The sequence below is a fragment of the Salmo trutta genome, chromosome 17 (genome assembly GCF_901001165.1).
Source record: "Salmo trutta chromosome 17, fSalTru1.1, whole genome shotgun sequence".
Classification (NCBI taxonomy): Eukaryota; Metazoa; Chordata; class Actinopteri; order Salmoniformes; family Salmonidae; genus Salmo; species Salmo trutta.
In genome coordinates, this window is record NC_042973.1 from 51,781,146 (window position 1) to 51,795,935 (window position 14,790).

The 14,790-nt window shown below is 44.0% G+C and overlaps 1 protein-coding gene across 2 annotated transcripts; it reads left to right on the forward strand.

Annotated features, from left to right (window-relative positions):
• Positions 1 to 14,255, forward strand: LOC115152376 (CCR4-NOT transcription complex subunit 4). Of its 2 annotated transcripts, none has more exons than XM_029697190.1 (13): positions 1 to 267; positions 1,515 to 1,733; positions 3,288 to 3,485; positions 4,655 to 4,741; positions 6,044 to 6,145; positions 6,475 to 6,600; positions 7,065 to 7,192; positions 8,006 to 8,230; positions 8,801 to 8,858; positions 9,593 to 9,854; positions 10,099 to 10,656; positions 11,001 to 11,246; positions 11,448 to 14,255. In XM_029697190.1, the coding sequence occupies exons 2-13, from the start codon at positions 1,560 to 1,562 to the stop codon at positions 11,828 to 11,830; spliced, it is 2,547 nt and encodes an 848-aa protein (XP_029553050.1). In that variant the 5' UTR covers positions 1 to 267; positions 1,515 to 1,559; the 3' UTR covers positions 11,831 to 14,255. The 2 variants fall into 2 exon arrangements, with proteins under 2 accessions (XP_029553050.1, XP_029553051.1); XM_029697191.1 differs by having other exon boundaries at positions 2 to 267; positions 11,001 to 11,243; positions 11,448 to 11,830.
• The last annotated feature ends 535 nt before the right edge of the window (positions 14,256 to 14,790 follow it).

The window sequence follows — 14,790 nt, forward strand, 5'->3', positions numbered from 1 at the left end:
CCTCAGTGCGTACTGAGCGCTTGCCCCATTCCCTCCTCCCTATTTTAACGCTAGTTAAGATGGTGGTTAGAGCGTAAAGTGTCTCTACAGATAAGAAAGAAAAGGGCAAAACATCTATCAAGCCTTTTGAATTATAGCGAAATAATAAACCTAACATAATCTAAAGTGTCTATCTATACAAATCTGGACAGTTCAGAGACATTAGCAATCCCCGCCCAATTTTGTGTGACTGTCCATTTGGAGTGGAATCCCTGTAATACGGACAGGGTAAGTGGCTAGCAAGCTAGCCCAAACTATTATTGTAACTGTCTGCTACTGATTTCGTGGCAAAATAGCATTAGCTCCATGGTTGCATAAACGAATTGATAAATTTTCTGTGTCAATGCCATCCTTTGCATCGTTGTCTATTTGTGGATTTAATGAACTGTCAATGGTTTACTGTGTCGGCGTCTGTTAGCTAGTAAACTAACGTTAGTAGGCCGCAGCCGCTAGCTAGCCAGGTTAGCTAACTGCGAATGCCAGCCTAGATTCTGAAGTTAGCTTGTAGGCTAATGTTAGCCTATTAGCACTTTCGTTGGTTAGCAAGCTGTCACTTTGTATTCACAAGACTCCATGTCTTGTGAACTTTGGTTAACTATTTATTCAACCCAACATTAATTGCATGTCCTTTTACTCGTCGACTTGAGTCTTATATTTTGTTTTAGCACCTGAACGGCTTTGGCTAGCTAATACATAATGTCATGCTGCGAACTAACATTAGAGAATCATTGCAAACCATTAGCAACATGCTAACGTTAGTTAGCTATCAAGCTGGTTGGCATAGCTAGTAACTATCAGTCAGCTGACGTTTGCTGCTTGCTTGTACAGCTGCATCAGAGAGCGGATAGGGGCGCGAAGCCCTTCGTATTTAGGCTGTAGTTTAGCAACGGATTTTGAATTGCAATTCAACCAACACGTATTACCCTTGTAGCTAACGTTAGCTGGCATGTAGCTAGCTAGTTTGACGACATATTTAGCCTACTTGCAATCAATAACTAGCTCTGTTTCAGTAACATCCAATTTGCAATTTACATCCCAGACAAGCGCAAACTCATCCTCAACAAACTCCAAGATTCGATAGGCCTGTTTATTTGATCAACCTGTGATGTAATACAGTTGACAGCTACAAGATAGAACGCCCTCCTACTGTCAAAACACCACCTCATTTGTTTGTGACTTCCACAAGCCACTACTTTGTAACAACTGCTAACACAGGCAGAAGATATTGATGAGCCTCATACCATTTAGCTTAGGCTACATGATAATAGGACATCTCGCTTTACCAGTACTACTAACTTAAGTGAGCGGGTCCGGTTTAGGCCTACATTTTTAATTGACAGTAGTGTGTACTCTTCATGTTCTCCATTATTCACAATTTATATACTTCAGAAATACTCCAAATAGAGTTTCTGAGTAGCAATTGTGTCATCTCAACTTTCTATCCTCTCATCCCTTACTACGCTCCTCCCTCCCAGCCCGTGACCAGCCGTGACAACTGCTCCCCCTCGCCGTGCCATAGGATGTCCCACAGCCCCGAGATAAAGGACGACTCCATGGAGTGCCCTCTGTGCATGGAGCCGCTGGAGATTGACGACGTAAACTTCTTCCCCTGCACCTGCGGCTACCAGATCTGCCGCTTCTGTTGGCACCGCATCCGCACAGATGAGAATGGCCTCTGCCCTGCCTGCAGAAAGGTACATAACCTATCTTACCCCTAACCCTGGCCCTTACCTTACCCTTCCGCTGGCACTGCCTCCACACAGACAAAAACAGCCTCTGCCCATCCTGCAGAAAAGTGAGGCTGGCTGGCGGGTGGTGCTGTCAATAAACATAGGCGTTATGCAAATGTTACATACAATATAGTAGAATATTATTATTCTGCTCCCAACTCTCCCCAGAAGGATATACAGTGCATTTGGAAAGTATTCACAACCCTTGACTTTTTCCACATTTTGTTACAGCCTTATTCTAAAATTTATCAAATATGTTTTCCCCTCATCAATCTACACACAAAATACCCCAACGTGAAAAAGCAAAACTGTTTTTTAGAATTTTTTTACAAATATTAAAAATAAAACCTTATTTACATAAGTATTCAGACCCTTTGCTATGAGACTCAAAATTGAGCTCAGGTGCATCCTGTTTCCGTTGGTCATCCTTGAGATGTTTCTACAACTTGATTGGAGTCCATCTATGGTAAATTCAATTGATTAGGCATGATTTGGAAAGGCACTCACCTGTCTATGTAAGGTCCCACAGTTGACAGTGCATGTCAGAGAGAAAAAAACAAGTCATGAAGTCAAAGGAATTGTCCTAGACCTCCACCAATCAGGCCTTTACGGTAGAGTGGCCAGACGGAAGCCACTCCTCCATAAATGGCACATGACATCTCACTTGGAGTTTTCCTAAAGGCACCTAAAGGACTCTCGGACCATGAGAAACAAGATTTTCTGTTCTGATGAAACCAAGATTGAACTATTTGACCTGAATGCCAAGTGTCACGTCTGGAGGAATGCTGGCACCATCCCTATGGTGAAGCGTGGTGGCAGCATCATGTGGTGGGGATGTTTTTCAGCGGCAGGGACTGGGAAACAAGTCAGGATCGAGGGAAAGATGAACAGAACAAAGTATAGAGAGATTCTTGATGAAAACCTGCTCCAGAGTGTTCAGGACCACAGACTGGGGTGACGGTTCAACTTCCAACAGGACAACGACCCTGAGCACACAGCCAAGACAACGCAGGAGTGGCTTCAGGACAAGTCTCTGAATGTCCTTGAGTGGCTTAGCCAGAGCTTGGACTAACATCTCTGGAGAGACCTGAAAATGGCTGTGTAGCGACTCTCCCCATCCAACCTGACAGAGCTTGAGAGGATATGCAGAGAAGAATGGGAGACACTCCCAAAATACAGGTGTGACGAGCTTGTAGTGTCATACCCAAGGAGACTCTGGGCTGTAATCGCTGCCAAAGGTGCTTCAACAAAGTACTGAGTGAAGGGTCTGAATACTTCGATAAATGGGATATTTCCATTTTATTTAATACATTTGTAAAACTTTCTAAACATATCTTTGCTTTGTCATTATGGGGTGTTGTGTGTAGATTGATGGGGGGAGCAATTGAATACATTTTAGAGTAAGGTTGTAAAAAATGTTTTGAGAAAAATTCAATGGGTTGGCAAATTTTACAAATACACTGTACCTACGTACAGGTGAGCTTACCTACCTTTCTATCTCTTCCCCCTACTATCCAGCCGTACCCGGAGGACCCTGCGGTGTACAAGCCACTGTCACAGGAGGAGATTCAGAGGATAAAGAACGAGAAGAAGCAGAAGCAGAACGAGAAGAAACAGAAGGTGACAGAGAATCGGAAACACCTGGCCAGTGTCAGGGTGGTGCAGAGAAACCTGGTGTTTGTGGTCGGGCTCTCTCAAAGGCTCGCAGACCCAGAGGTGAGACAGGACGCGTGCGCACACACACACACACACACACACACACACACACACACACACACACACACACACACACACACACAGGGTCAGGGTGGTGCAGAGAAACCTGGTGTTCGATTCCACAATATAAGCCTCCTACATAAATATAGACGTGTGTGTGAATTGGGGGTTGTTGTTTTTTAACCCTCTCTTTTATAAAATGACTAACCGGTTTGTAGTTTTTCTTTTATGCAAATCTTGAGGCCCCCTCACACCCAAAGGAAACGCTGGCATACCGAAAATGAAGATATTTAGTGAATTTCCTACCTAAAATGTCAAGACTGCTGCCACTTACATAGGCATACATTTTATGTCTATGCTATGGGCTGACTGTGTGGCTATCCCACGGCTGGATATGAGAAACACGGCTCTTTGCCTAGGGGTAAATATGTGGTCCTCTGTAGCTCATTTGGTAGAGCATGGCACTTGTAACGCCAGGATAGTGGTTTAGATTCCCGGGACCACCCGTACGTGAAGTGAATGCATTGCATGACTTTAAGTCTCTTTTGATAAAAGCGTCTCAAATGGCATGTATTATTATACTTTTTGTTTTTTTTATAGTTAAGGTGGCAAAATTCCAAGAACGTTTGCCAAAATTCTCAGGTTTTCCAGAAATTGGGAATCCTCCAACTAGGATTTCTGGAAATCCTGAGTGTTACTTGGGTGTTGTTTTAAGCTAAATGTCATAGGTTTCTTGTTCTATATGAAATACATTCCATGTGATCTACTATCCCATTCCCTTTACAGTTAACCCATGCATGCTTGTTTGCCTGGGCAATGTTTTTTTGCTGCTTAAATGAGCTGTTGCACATAGAGTACGTAGTTTTATTGTAGATTACTTGACGTCCACAGATGTGGGTGAAGATCAAAATAATTTAGAACATTGTTCTAACACACACACGCTAAATCTAAGTCCCCAGCCCTCCACTGTGCTTCAGCCATAACCTAGTTAATGTGAGCGAAATAGCATTTAATCTCACTATTCTCTTACTTGATCATATTTCTGGTCTACTGACCTAGCTATATTTGTTTTCCCTCCCAACTGTATTTATACAAATCTGTTTGAACAATTTCCCATAATGCTAGAGCATAGTACAATCATCCCTCTATTTGTCTCTGTTTCTCCACAGGTTCTAAAGAGGCCAGAGTATTTTGGGAAGTTTGGGAAAATACACAAGGTGGTCATCAACAACAGCACATCATATGCAGGTTCACAGGTTAGAGCTGGTTCTATGTGGCTCAGTTGGGTTAAAGGCACGGTCGTGGGTTCAATTCCAGCAGAGATCCCAAACCAAAAATATTTACACTGTCTACTGTAAATCACTTTGGATAAAAGTGCCTGCTAAGTGGCACATCATAAGATGTGGGATTATTGTGACACGGTTTCCCGAAACGTTGGTACTCTTTCGATACCAGAACATGAAAAACGGTTTGGTGTTAGAATTTGTTACTTCTGATATTTCTGTCAAATGTCTCACGTCGTCTGCTGATTGAGAGAGGGGAGCTAACACAATGCTGGGCTGCATCATGTTCGCTCCCCACTCGTGCTGCACAGAAGTGAACCCATTTGAATAATGCAACACGGCATGTAGAAATGTTGCAACTGCAAATAACTGTTCACAAAACATGGTCCATTATAGGCTAGAACGCTTTACAATACATGAAGATTACCGGTAGCTTCCAACTTTGTAAGCTAGCTTTCCTTGCTAGCTTACAGCTGAAGGTAACATCAGTTCACTACCCTAGTACTTTGTTTGAGATATTATATAAACATAATTCAAAATATGCTGATTTCAAGGCTAATTCTCACCAAAAACCATAGTCATTGCCCCAAAACTCGTTGTTTCCTCAGCATCACATCTCTCCAGTCTCTCTCACTGTGTGTAAATGACGTCATTAGATCTTAGTACGCACTTTTATAAAAGAGATTTGTTTCTTCTATGCAAATGTTGATCACTACAATAAAATAATTCCCAAATGGAAGGGAATCTTTATCCTCATGATATCACCCAAAACATGCTCAATAACTCAGTGCAACACACACACACACACTCCTATTGAATATGTATTCACCTGTATTGTGAATAGGCCTAGGCATTGGCCTATTCTTATTTACCCAGTTTATCAATAGAGATTCACCATTCAAATAAATGATTAGCATTATGTTATGTAGTTTGTTTTTACCAAAGTCAAATTGATCGTATGATTGTGTCATTGATTCGTTAATGCACACGCGGCTGTCTCTGAAAAATCCACCTCGTTTCTAATGATATTGAACTCAAACGATCTGTCTGGTTCAAATGCCATCCTGTGGCTTTGGCTAATACACCTTTATGCCGTGGTTTCGTTTCGGTATTGACTATCGCGACACTAAACCTAGTATCGAAGTCCAAATGATGTTATCACGACAACACTATGTGGGATTGAATTCAACAGCAGGTGATTTCCTGTCAAATGTAAATATGGAGAATGTGACATGAACTACCCATTTTTAATTTTCACTGTTTTCTGATCCACAGGGTCCCAGTGCCAGTGCTTATGTCACTTACATCCGCTCTGAAGACGCCCTCAGAGCAATACAATGTGTGAACAATGTGGTGGTGGACGGTAGAACACTCAAGGTGTGAGACTTAACACACAGGAACAGACATTCAGGGCCAGTTTCCCCAGACACAGATTAAACCAGGTCCTGGATAACAATTCTCAATGGATAAATTCTATTGAAGGTGCATTTAAGTCCAGGACTAGGCTAAAACTGTGTCTGGGGAAACTGGTCCTAGAAGTATTTGTTGACTTTTTGTAAGGAATGCTATCAAATACTATATGACTGCTGACTTGGATAAGAATATTACGCAATAGATTAGAGGGAACCTCAGCTGAAGAGAACATTCAACAGAATGTCATCACAAGTACATTTTCACTGAGCTTTCTGTATGTTTTTGTATTGCAGGCTTCTTTAGGCACAACAAAATACTGCAGTTACTTCCTCAAAAGCATGCAGTGTCCCAAACCAGACTGTATGTATCTACATGAGCTGGGGGATGAGGCGGCTAGCTTTACGAAAGAGGAGATGCAGGTAAACAAACCTTTATTCTTCCTTTCTGTGTGTTTGTTGGTGGGCGAATAGAGATGGCAGATAACTTGACGTCGTGTATTGTACTTGCCTGGGTGTCAGTAGGCCAGGGCGTATGTGTCCTATGATGGTGACCAATCCAGTTTCTTCTCTTGGATCAATAAAGTTAATTCATTCAGATGTAAGGGATAGGCCTGACTGTTTTATATATTCTTCCCTTTAGAGATTTTTTTTGTGTCTGCCGCAATTTTGCATCGTATTTACTTCAAATTACTTCAGACGTCCGCATTACTGTTTCTTGAATCTAGCCTGGTCCCAGATCTGTTTGTTGTATAGCCAACTCCTATAGTCGTTGTATAGCCAACTCCTATAGTCGCTGCCACACAGTTGAATTGAGTTGGGTGCACAGCGGGAGCATTGTTATTATTCGCTGCTAAAATGACTTCACGTAATGTTTGTGTCCGCAGGCCGGGAAACACCAAGAATACGAGCAGAAACTACTCCAGGACCTCTACAAAATGAACCCCAGCTTTCTACAAACACCAACGTGTTCAGGGGAGAAGTCAAAAAGCAAATCTTCAAATTCTACACAAAGGTACATTTCGGTGTTTTGGTTCTCCGTTCTATCTTTTTCTTCCACGCAGCATCCCTTGATTTGACGACATTGACCTTATTTGTCAGGTAAATCAGGTTTCTGATTTAATTGCTGGTTGTGTGGACCAAGGTTTCCCAACCTCTGTCCTGGGTCCCCCCCCCCTCTCCCGGGTGCACGTTTTGGTTTTTGACCTACCACACCACACAGCTGATTCAATAAACCGACTCATCAAGCGTTGCTGCTCTGAGTCAGCTGTGAAGTGCTAGGGGGGAAAAAACAAAACATGGACCGAGGTTGGGAAACCCTGGTATACACAATGTATTTGCATATTTCCTTCTTGCAGTTTCTATTGTGTGCTTTTATTGTGAGACCTTGGGTGAGTAACATCCATTGATACATGTAATGAATACATTATTTGAATGGCAAATAAACCTGATATGATTTGCCTTTACCTCCCTTATCTCACCTCATTTGCTCACATTGTATATAGACGTATTTTTCTACTGTATTATTGACTGTGTGTTTGTTTTTACTCCATGTGTAACTCTGTGCTGTATGTGTCGAACTGCTTTGCTTTATCTTGGCCAGGTCGCAGTTGCAAATGAGAACTTGTTCTCAACTAGCCTACCTGGTGAAATAAAAAAATATATTTAAAAAAAAAAGTGAAACTTCTCGCCGCAAACCCAAAAAAGCTAATATTTGCACTGAAGGCTGTGGCATTAACAGCTAGAACACAGTTCTCTCTCCAAGTCTTCCGCACAACATCTCTCTCTTTCATGCTGACCTCTTGTTTTTGTCAATTTCTCAACACAGACCCAGCAACGGCAAGGATGGGTGGCCAACACTATCGGGGTATGGTGGCAAACTGGCCAATGGGCTGTCAGAGGACAGGAAATCTCCTCCGCTGCTAGACTGCTGTCTGGACCCAGAGGTCATGACCTCAGACGGGTTAGGACTTGGCCTGGGGCCGGACACAGGGATGGGGTCTGGCCAGGGGGCTGCCCTGTCCCCCTTCTCTTCTAATTGTGACAGCAACGGGTAATATATAGTAGTACATTAGTGGGAAATGGGGATACCTAGTCAGTTGTACAACTGAAATGTCTTCCGCATTTAACCCAACCCTTCTGAATCAGAGAGGTGCGGAGGGCTGCCTTAATGGACGTCCACGTCTTCAGTGGGTTAACTGCCTTGCTCAGGGGCAGAACGACAGATTTTTACCTTGTCAGCTCGGGGATTGGATCTAGCAACCTTTCGGTTACTGGCCCAACGCTCCTATCTGCCAGGCTACTAGTCTAATATTAGTGAGGCTGGGCTTGGGGCTGGACACAGGGATGAGCTCTGTCCCCCTTCTACTCCAATTGTGACAGTGATCCCGTTATTACCGCGACAGACATAAAGGCCGGCTGGAGTCGAGCTAAACCAAGCTGTACTGAGAAGACGAGGTTACACATTCACTATAGTTGCTGAAAAGGGAAATGTGAACAATAGAGTGAACTGAAAAGGCTATAACTCACAGGCCAAACTGGCCACCTTTTTTGGTCCCTTTTGTTAGGCCATGAACTACACAGCTGCGTAGTCTGATGTTGGTCTGTTTCTGTTTCACTCTAGTCCCAGCGACAAACCTCCGGAATCAATAGGTATGGTGAATGGAGAGACTTTACAACAGGTAAGAAGACTTTTGCTACCTTTTTAGGTAATTTAACATGAAGTACAGTATGTTTTAATAATTTGAATGTCTTTTCAAGATTCTTATAAATGTATAGATAATGACTTTATTACATGTAGTACATAGGATGGTATTAGAGAAATTATTGTCATATCTATCCAGACTAGACTGTTTCTTCCCTGAGCCATTTTTAAAGGCCCAGTGTAGTCCAAAATAGGATTTTCCTGCTTTTTATATATATTTCCACACCGAGGTTGGAATAATACAGTGAAAATTATGATAATGCCATTTTAGTGTAAGAGCTGTTTGAAAACACCGGCTGAAATTTCAGCATGTTTTGGTGGGATGGAGGTTTGGCCTGCCTGGTGACATCACCAGGCAGTAAATTAGTTATAGACCAATAAGAGTTCCAAACCCCTCTGCCAATAACAGCTAGTGTTCTGCTCCTCAATCAGACCACTCCCAGACAGTCCTAGCAAAATTAGTGATTGGGAAATTGCTCTTTGCTAAGAAGCATTTTTGAAATTTATTTTGGACCATTTTTATTGAAAACAATCACAGTAAGGTACTTAATTGTTACCAAGAAATGATTTGATATTGACATAAAAACAGCTGCATTGGTTGGACCTTTAAAAGATTTGTTTTCATTATGAATTATTATTGTTTACAAATGTTAGACATTAACGGTATCCCCCCACTAATTTCGTCCCCTTACTCCTCTTTCCCCCTTCCAGATGCCTAACCGTGAGTCCCCTTCCCCTCCCCCGGGGCTGACTAAGCCCCCCAACAGTCTGGTGGTTCCCATCACTGTAGCAGACCTCACCGCCCGCTCGCCCTTCGAGGGGGCTGCTGCAGAGTCCCAGTCCCTGTTCTCAGACAACAGTAACTTCAGACACCCCAACCCCATCCCGTCCGGCCTGCCCCCCTTCGCCAGCTCGCCTAGAGGGGGATCCGACTGGCCCATGACCCCCGAACCACAGAGCCTCTTCGCATCAGGTGGGTTGTGTGGGGCAGAATCACGGAGATGCGCGAGCGCACACACTCTGTCACGGTTAAGAGACAATGCTTCCATTAACAATGCAGTTTCTGCTCCACTGTTCGAACCGTGTGCCAATGAAAACAAAAGTTACACACTTGTCTCTCCTTGCTGTGGATTTATTTGACTAACGTTTCAGCTAAAGAGTTCATCAGGTTTCAAACCAATAACCACTTGCTAACTCTTCCATCCTGCTCTCCTCAGACACAATACCGGTCTCCTCCTCCACAGACTGGCAGGCAGCCTTCGGCTTCGGCTCCTCTACTAAACAGCAGCAGGACGACGACCTGGGCTTCGACCCCTTTGACGTGACACGGAAGGCCCTGGCTGACCTCATTGAGAAGGAGCTGTCAGTCCAGGACCAGCACAGTCCTCTGGGGTCCCCCAGCCCCTTCGGCCTCCACCACCCCGGGTCCCACCACGGCCTCCACATGCCCCTCTCCAACCCCAACCATTTCCCCAGCAGCATTGGACCTCCACCCCGCCTCTCTCAGCTTCACCACAGGCACATTTCTAGCTCCTTTAGTTTCCCTGGTTCCCAGAGTCAGAGCAGTCATCATGGTGGAAGTCAGGCTGCCCAGGCCGCTGCAGCTCGGCATACCTGGATGGGTATGCCTCCCTCGGCACGCAACAATAACCACCTCCTCTCACACTTGAACCACTCGGCCAATGCTGGAGGAGGACATAGCAACTTCCTGGACTTGAGCATGCCTCCTCAGCACCACAGTCACAATACAGGGCTGGGAGGGATCCCCATGTCAGGTAGGATACCCTGGGTCTGTTTTCTGGGAGTGTCGGGGTCAGTTATGACCTGTGTTAAATGGAATTGACCCTAACCCTGGTTGAGTCGGGTTTAGCACATCTGTTCAGTATGAACGTACAAGCATTGTATGTCAAAACATATGTAATCGTTTTGCCTGTTTTGATCATGTCATATTGACCTTGCGAGAAACATTACACGCAGATACATTTCTGTGTTTTGGCCTGTGAAGACTTACAAATCTATATTAAATGTCTTATCTACCGTTTTATCTTTTTACAGAAGCAAAGCAGCACTCCTTATGTTCTCACTTATCTCTAATGAAATGTATTTTTTCTCTCTGCAGAAAACAGCAGTTCTATAGACGGCCTCAATGTGAAAGAATGGCAGGACGGTTTGAGAGCTCTCCTCCCCAACATCAACATCAACTTCGGGGGTCTCCCCAACTCTTCCTCCTCTTCCTCTTCCTCCTCTTCCTCCAGTATGAACCACATGGGGGGTCCTGGGGGGCTAAACGGGCCAGGGGGACTCTCACACAGTCTCAGCTGGGACGGTACGGCCAGCTGGATGGACCCAGCTATCATCACAGGTAGTGAGTAACTTTAAATGTGTTTATTATAAACAAATGTATTGTACTGCACTGTTTCCCAAACTCTGTCCTAGGGATCCCAAGGGTTGCACGTTTAGTTTTTTGCCCTAGCACTGCACAGCTGATTCAAATTGTCTGTAGATTCTGGTTGGGAGTGAGATCATCTACTCTCTCCATTCACCTCTTTCTTTCTCCTCACCTCAGGCATCCCAGCCTCAGCAGGCAGCAGTTTAGACTGCCTCCAGGAAGACCAGAACCCTCCCCACTGGCTCAAATCCCTCCAGGCCCTGACAGAGATGGACGGCCCTGCACTGCCATCACTCCCCCAGCAGCCCCAGAACCAGCAGCACCAGTCCCTCCACCACAGCCACCACCATGGCCTCCTAGACCAGGCTGCCTCACACCCACACCTCCACCACAGAGCAGGCTCTGGTTGGGCCCCCTACCTGCCCGGCCTGACCCAGCCCACACACCCCAACCCCAGCCAATTCCACAGCCCTCCCCCAGGCTTCCAGACAGCCTTCAGACCCCCAGGCCAAAGCGCCACAGAGTTGCTACAGAGCGCCGCCGCCGGGGACCGCCACTAAACTAAAGACAGATTACAGCAGACTACCCCCAACCCATGTCGTAATCCCGATCCCCAATGCAATACAGATACAGTACACACACTAATCTGCAGATTATCAGATTATGAAAATGATTAACAAAATAACAAGGCTTTCTTTTTCTTTCTCCTTCCTCCTTTTTTTCTATTCTAAAGGCCTATTTGTTTGTTTCGGTTTTCGTGGCACATGACATGAATGGCCTGTTAACCCTTTTTGTCTGCTACTGCCTGACCCCACTGAGCTCCAGTAGTCAGGGTCGTCTTCAGTAGGATGCACCGTAATCAAACGTTTTCAAACGGAAAACGAAATGGAGCGTTTCTTATTGGGCAGATAAGTCCATGTAAGTCCCTCACGGTTTTCTGTTTTCTTTTGTTTGGTGCATAATGAACACGACCCAGGTGAGTTGTTTGGGATCAGACCGGTGCTGACTACTCTGAGCTTCACGTGGAGTCTGTCCGTATGATCTAGACGAGCACAGAGAATAGGAGCAGTGATACATTTTGTGACACCCAAGACGATAACTCCAAATGTACAGGAATCAAGATTAGCTAGCGTGAGTCATTTTTAAGAAGTAAATTTATGATTAAATATGAAACCTATAGGTAAATCGGTGTGAAAAAAGTGAAGTCACGATTACTCTGAGAATGAAGCAACAAACTGAATAGTGAATCTGCTCTTAAAGCTTTGCCCCAAGGGCCCTCATCCTCCCCACTTTGAATAAAACAGGAGACTGAATGAAACGGTTAACACTCAGTGCAGAGAAGCTTTAAGGCGAACTCTAACTTTAAGGCAAAATGATACCAAATGCCTTAGTTTAACTGATTAAGAGGTGGGATTGAAAATCTTTAGAGAAAACCATGGTTAAAAATGACTTCAGGCTTGTTTTAATTGGTTCAGATGACAGAAAATGATGCAGACAGATGGATATAATGTTAGGATGTGGGAGTTGAGGGCACAGCCAAGCCAATCTGCTTCGGGTTCCCTGTTAGGCAGGGTCACAATGGTCACGTTCCAGGCTGACAATATTGCAGTCACGCTGCACTCGCAGCAGCCAATGGTCATCGACTTTGCTGACCGGTGTCAGTCTGCTATATCATATGCGGTTAACTGATATAACTGATTAGCTATACCTGATTAACTAGTTAGCTGATACAACACCTTGTGAGATATAGGCATTGTGAGATCTGGCATGCAACTGCAATGTAGTCTGCCTGGAATGTACCCCAATGGCCTGTCTTGTACAGGTCATTAAAACCCACATTCCCTTTGGGGTCAGGGGTCATGGTGCCCCATCCTGTAGTAGAGGCAAGATTCAGTTCAACCTCTGTATCAGAGGATGGAGCACTGCCTAACTGGGGGACTGACCGCCGGGGTTGGAAGAATAATAATTAGTCTCACGACGATTCTCAGATTGGAAGAAGAATAGGCCAAGTGTCAAGATACCAGACCTCAGCACGTTACATGCTAGTTCTGGAGAAACTAAGAATGGCTGGAGTGGAGGCAAAAAAATGAAGAACAATATTTAAAGGAAAACACCCCAAAATTATATTTTGATATAATTTCATTAGTCGATTGTTGACGTCCCAAAATGTTTTGCATGGCAGCAATCAAGTTAAAATGTTTAACTTTCAAAATACAGAAATACAGCTGTTATGATGCTCTTTTTATCATAAGATGCTACGTTTTGCGTCGTCATATGAAGCAAAATGCATCATTCCGGCTGTTTTTCTGTATTTTGAAAGTTTGGGACTGTATCAGCAATGGACTGAATGTTTTGGGGTGGAATTTTACTTTAAAGACTGTTGGAGGGAAGATGTAGTCTAATAATGGGACATCCTAAGATGTAGGGTTTGGTCTGATACACACAGTGCCACTGTGTGGCAACTACAGTAGCTAAACCCTTATCAGGAAAGTCACAAGAAGGCCCAACAGATAAATGATGAAAAGGGTTGATGAAAAGGCTTCCTAGATGTCCTGATATGCACCTGTGGAAAAAGACTGAGAATTGAAATAACGTAATGCAATATCGGAGATTGTGTGAAAGGAAGGTGCTAGAAGACGACGACAAACGACGGCTAGCAATTTAATCCAAGGAGCGCTCTGCCTTTCTCTGGGCCTTGAGAATGAATAACCTCCCTTCACAACCTTTTATTTTGAAGTCTTAACTCCATACTATCTACATCTTTATCTCTCTCTTTCTGACTCGCTCACTTTCTCTCTCCTGCTGTCCCCTATTAAAACAGTATTCACTAGCAACATGAACTGATCCAGGTGAAACCAACAATCAGTCATACTACTGTGGTTTTTAACATGATGCTGAGATATAAAACACATTGAGGAGCTTAAAGGAATTGAACTGTCCACTGCCCGTCTGGAAAAACAAACCTTAAATAAAATGAAAAACCCAGTGCTCGAGTTGGCTCTTTTTGTTGTTTCAGAGATTCACACCATCTCACGTTTCTATGTTTTTTGTTTTTTTTTCATTCAAGTTCAAGTATTACACAGGCTGTTCTAAACTGTTCTAACTTGTAACACTGGCTATATCAACAACTCCCAGAGTCTGTTAGTTTCCTGGACACAGATTAAGCCTAGTCTTGGACTAAAAATCTATGTCAATGGGGAATTTCTATTGAGCTATCTTTCTAGTCCAGGATTAGACTTGATTTGCACCCGGGAAACCGACTCCTGTTTCTGATGTAACGCATGCTTGATCTCCACAGCATGAAGAACAACATTTTAAGACCAGTAGAAAATTTGAATGACCTTAACAAATGTTGACACCGCAAACTAAGTCAATAAATAATTTCTTAAGGCTTTCTCTCCACTAGGGGCCAGTCTGTCTTTACTCAGTGCTCCGGCTCTGCAGTCCAAACACTGGAAGTCCCAAATGGCACCCTGTTCCCTATTTAGTGCACTACTTTTTATGAGGGCCCTGGACAAAA

Coding starts and splice junctions, on each gene's coding strand:
- LOC115152376 (XM_029697190.1), top strand. CDS start 1,560: ATGTCCCACAGCCCCGAGATAAAGGACGACTCCATGGAGTGCCCTCTG. Junction 4,742..6,043: donor CATCATATGCAGGTTCACAG/GTTAGAGCTGGT, acceptor TCTGATCCACAG/GGTCCCAGTGCCAGTGCTTA. Junction 6,146..6,474: donor TGGACGGTAGAACACTCAAG/GTGTGAGACTTA, acceptor TTTGTATTGCAG/GCTTCTTTAGGCACAACAAA.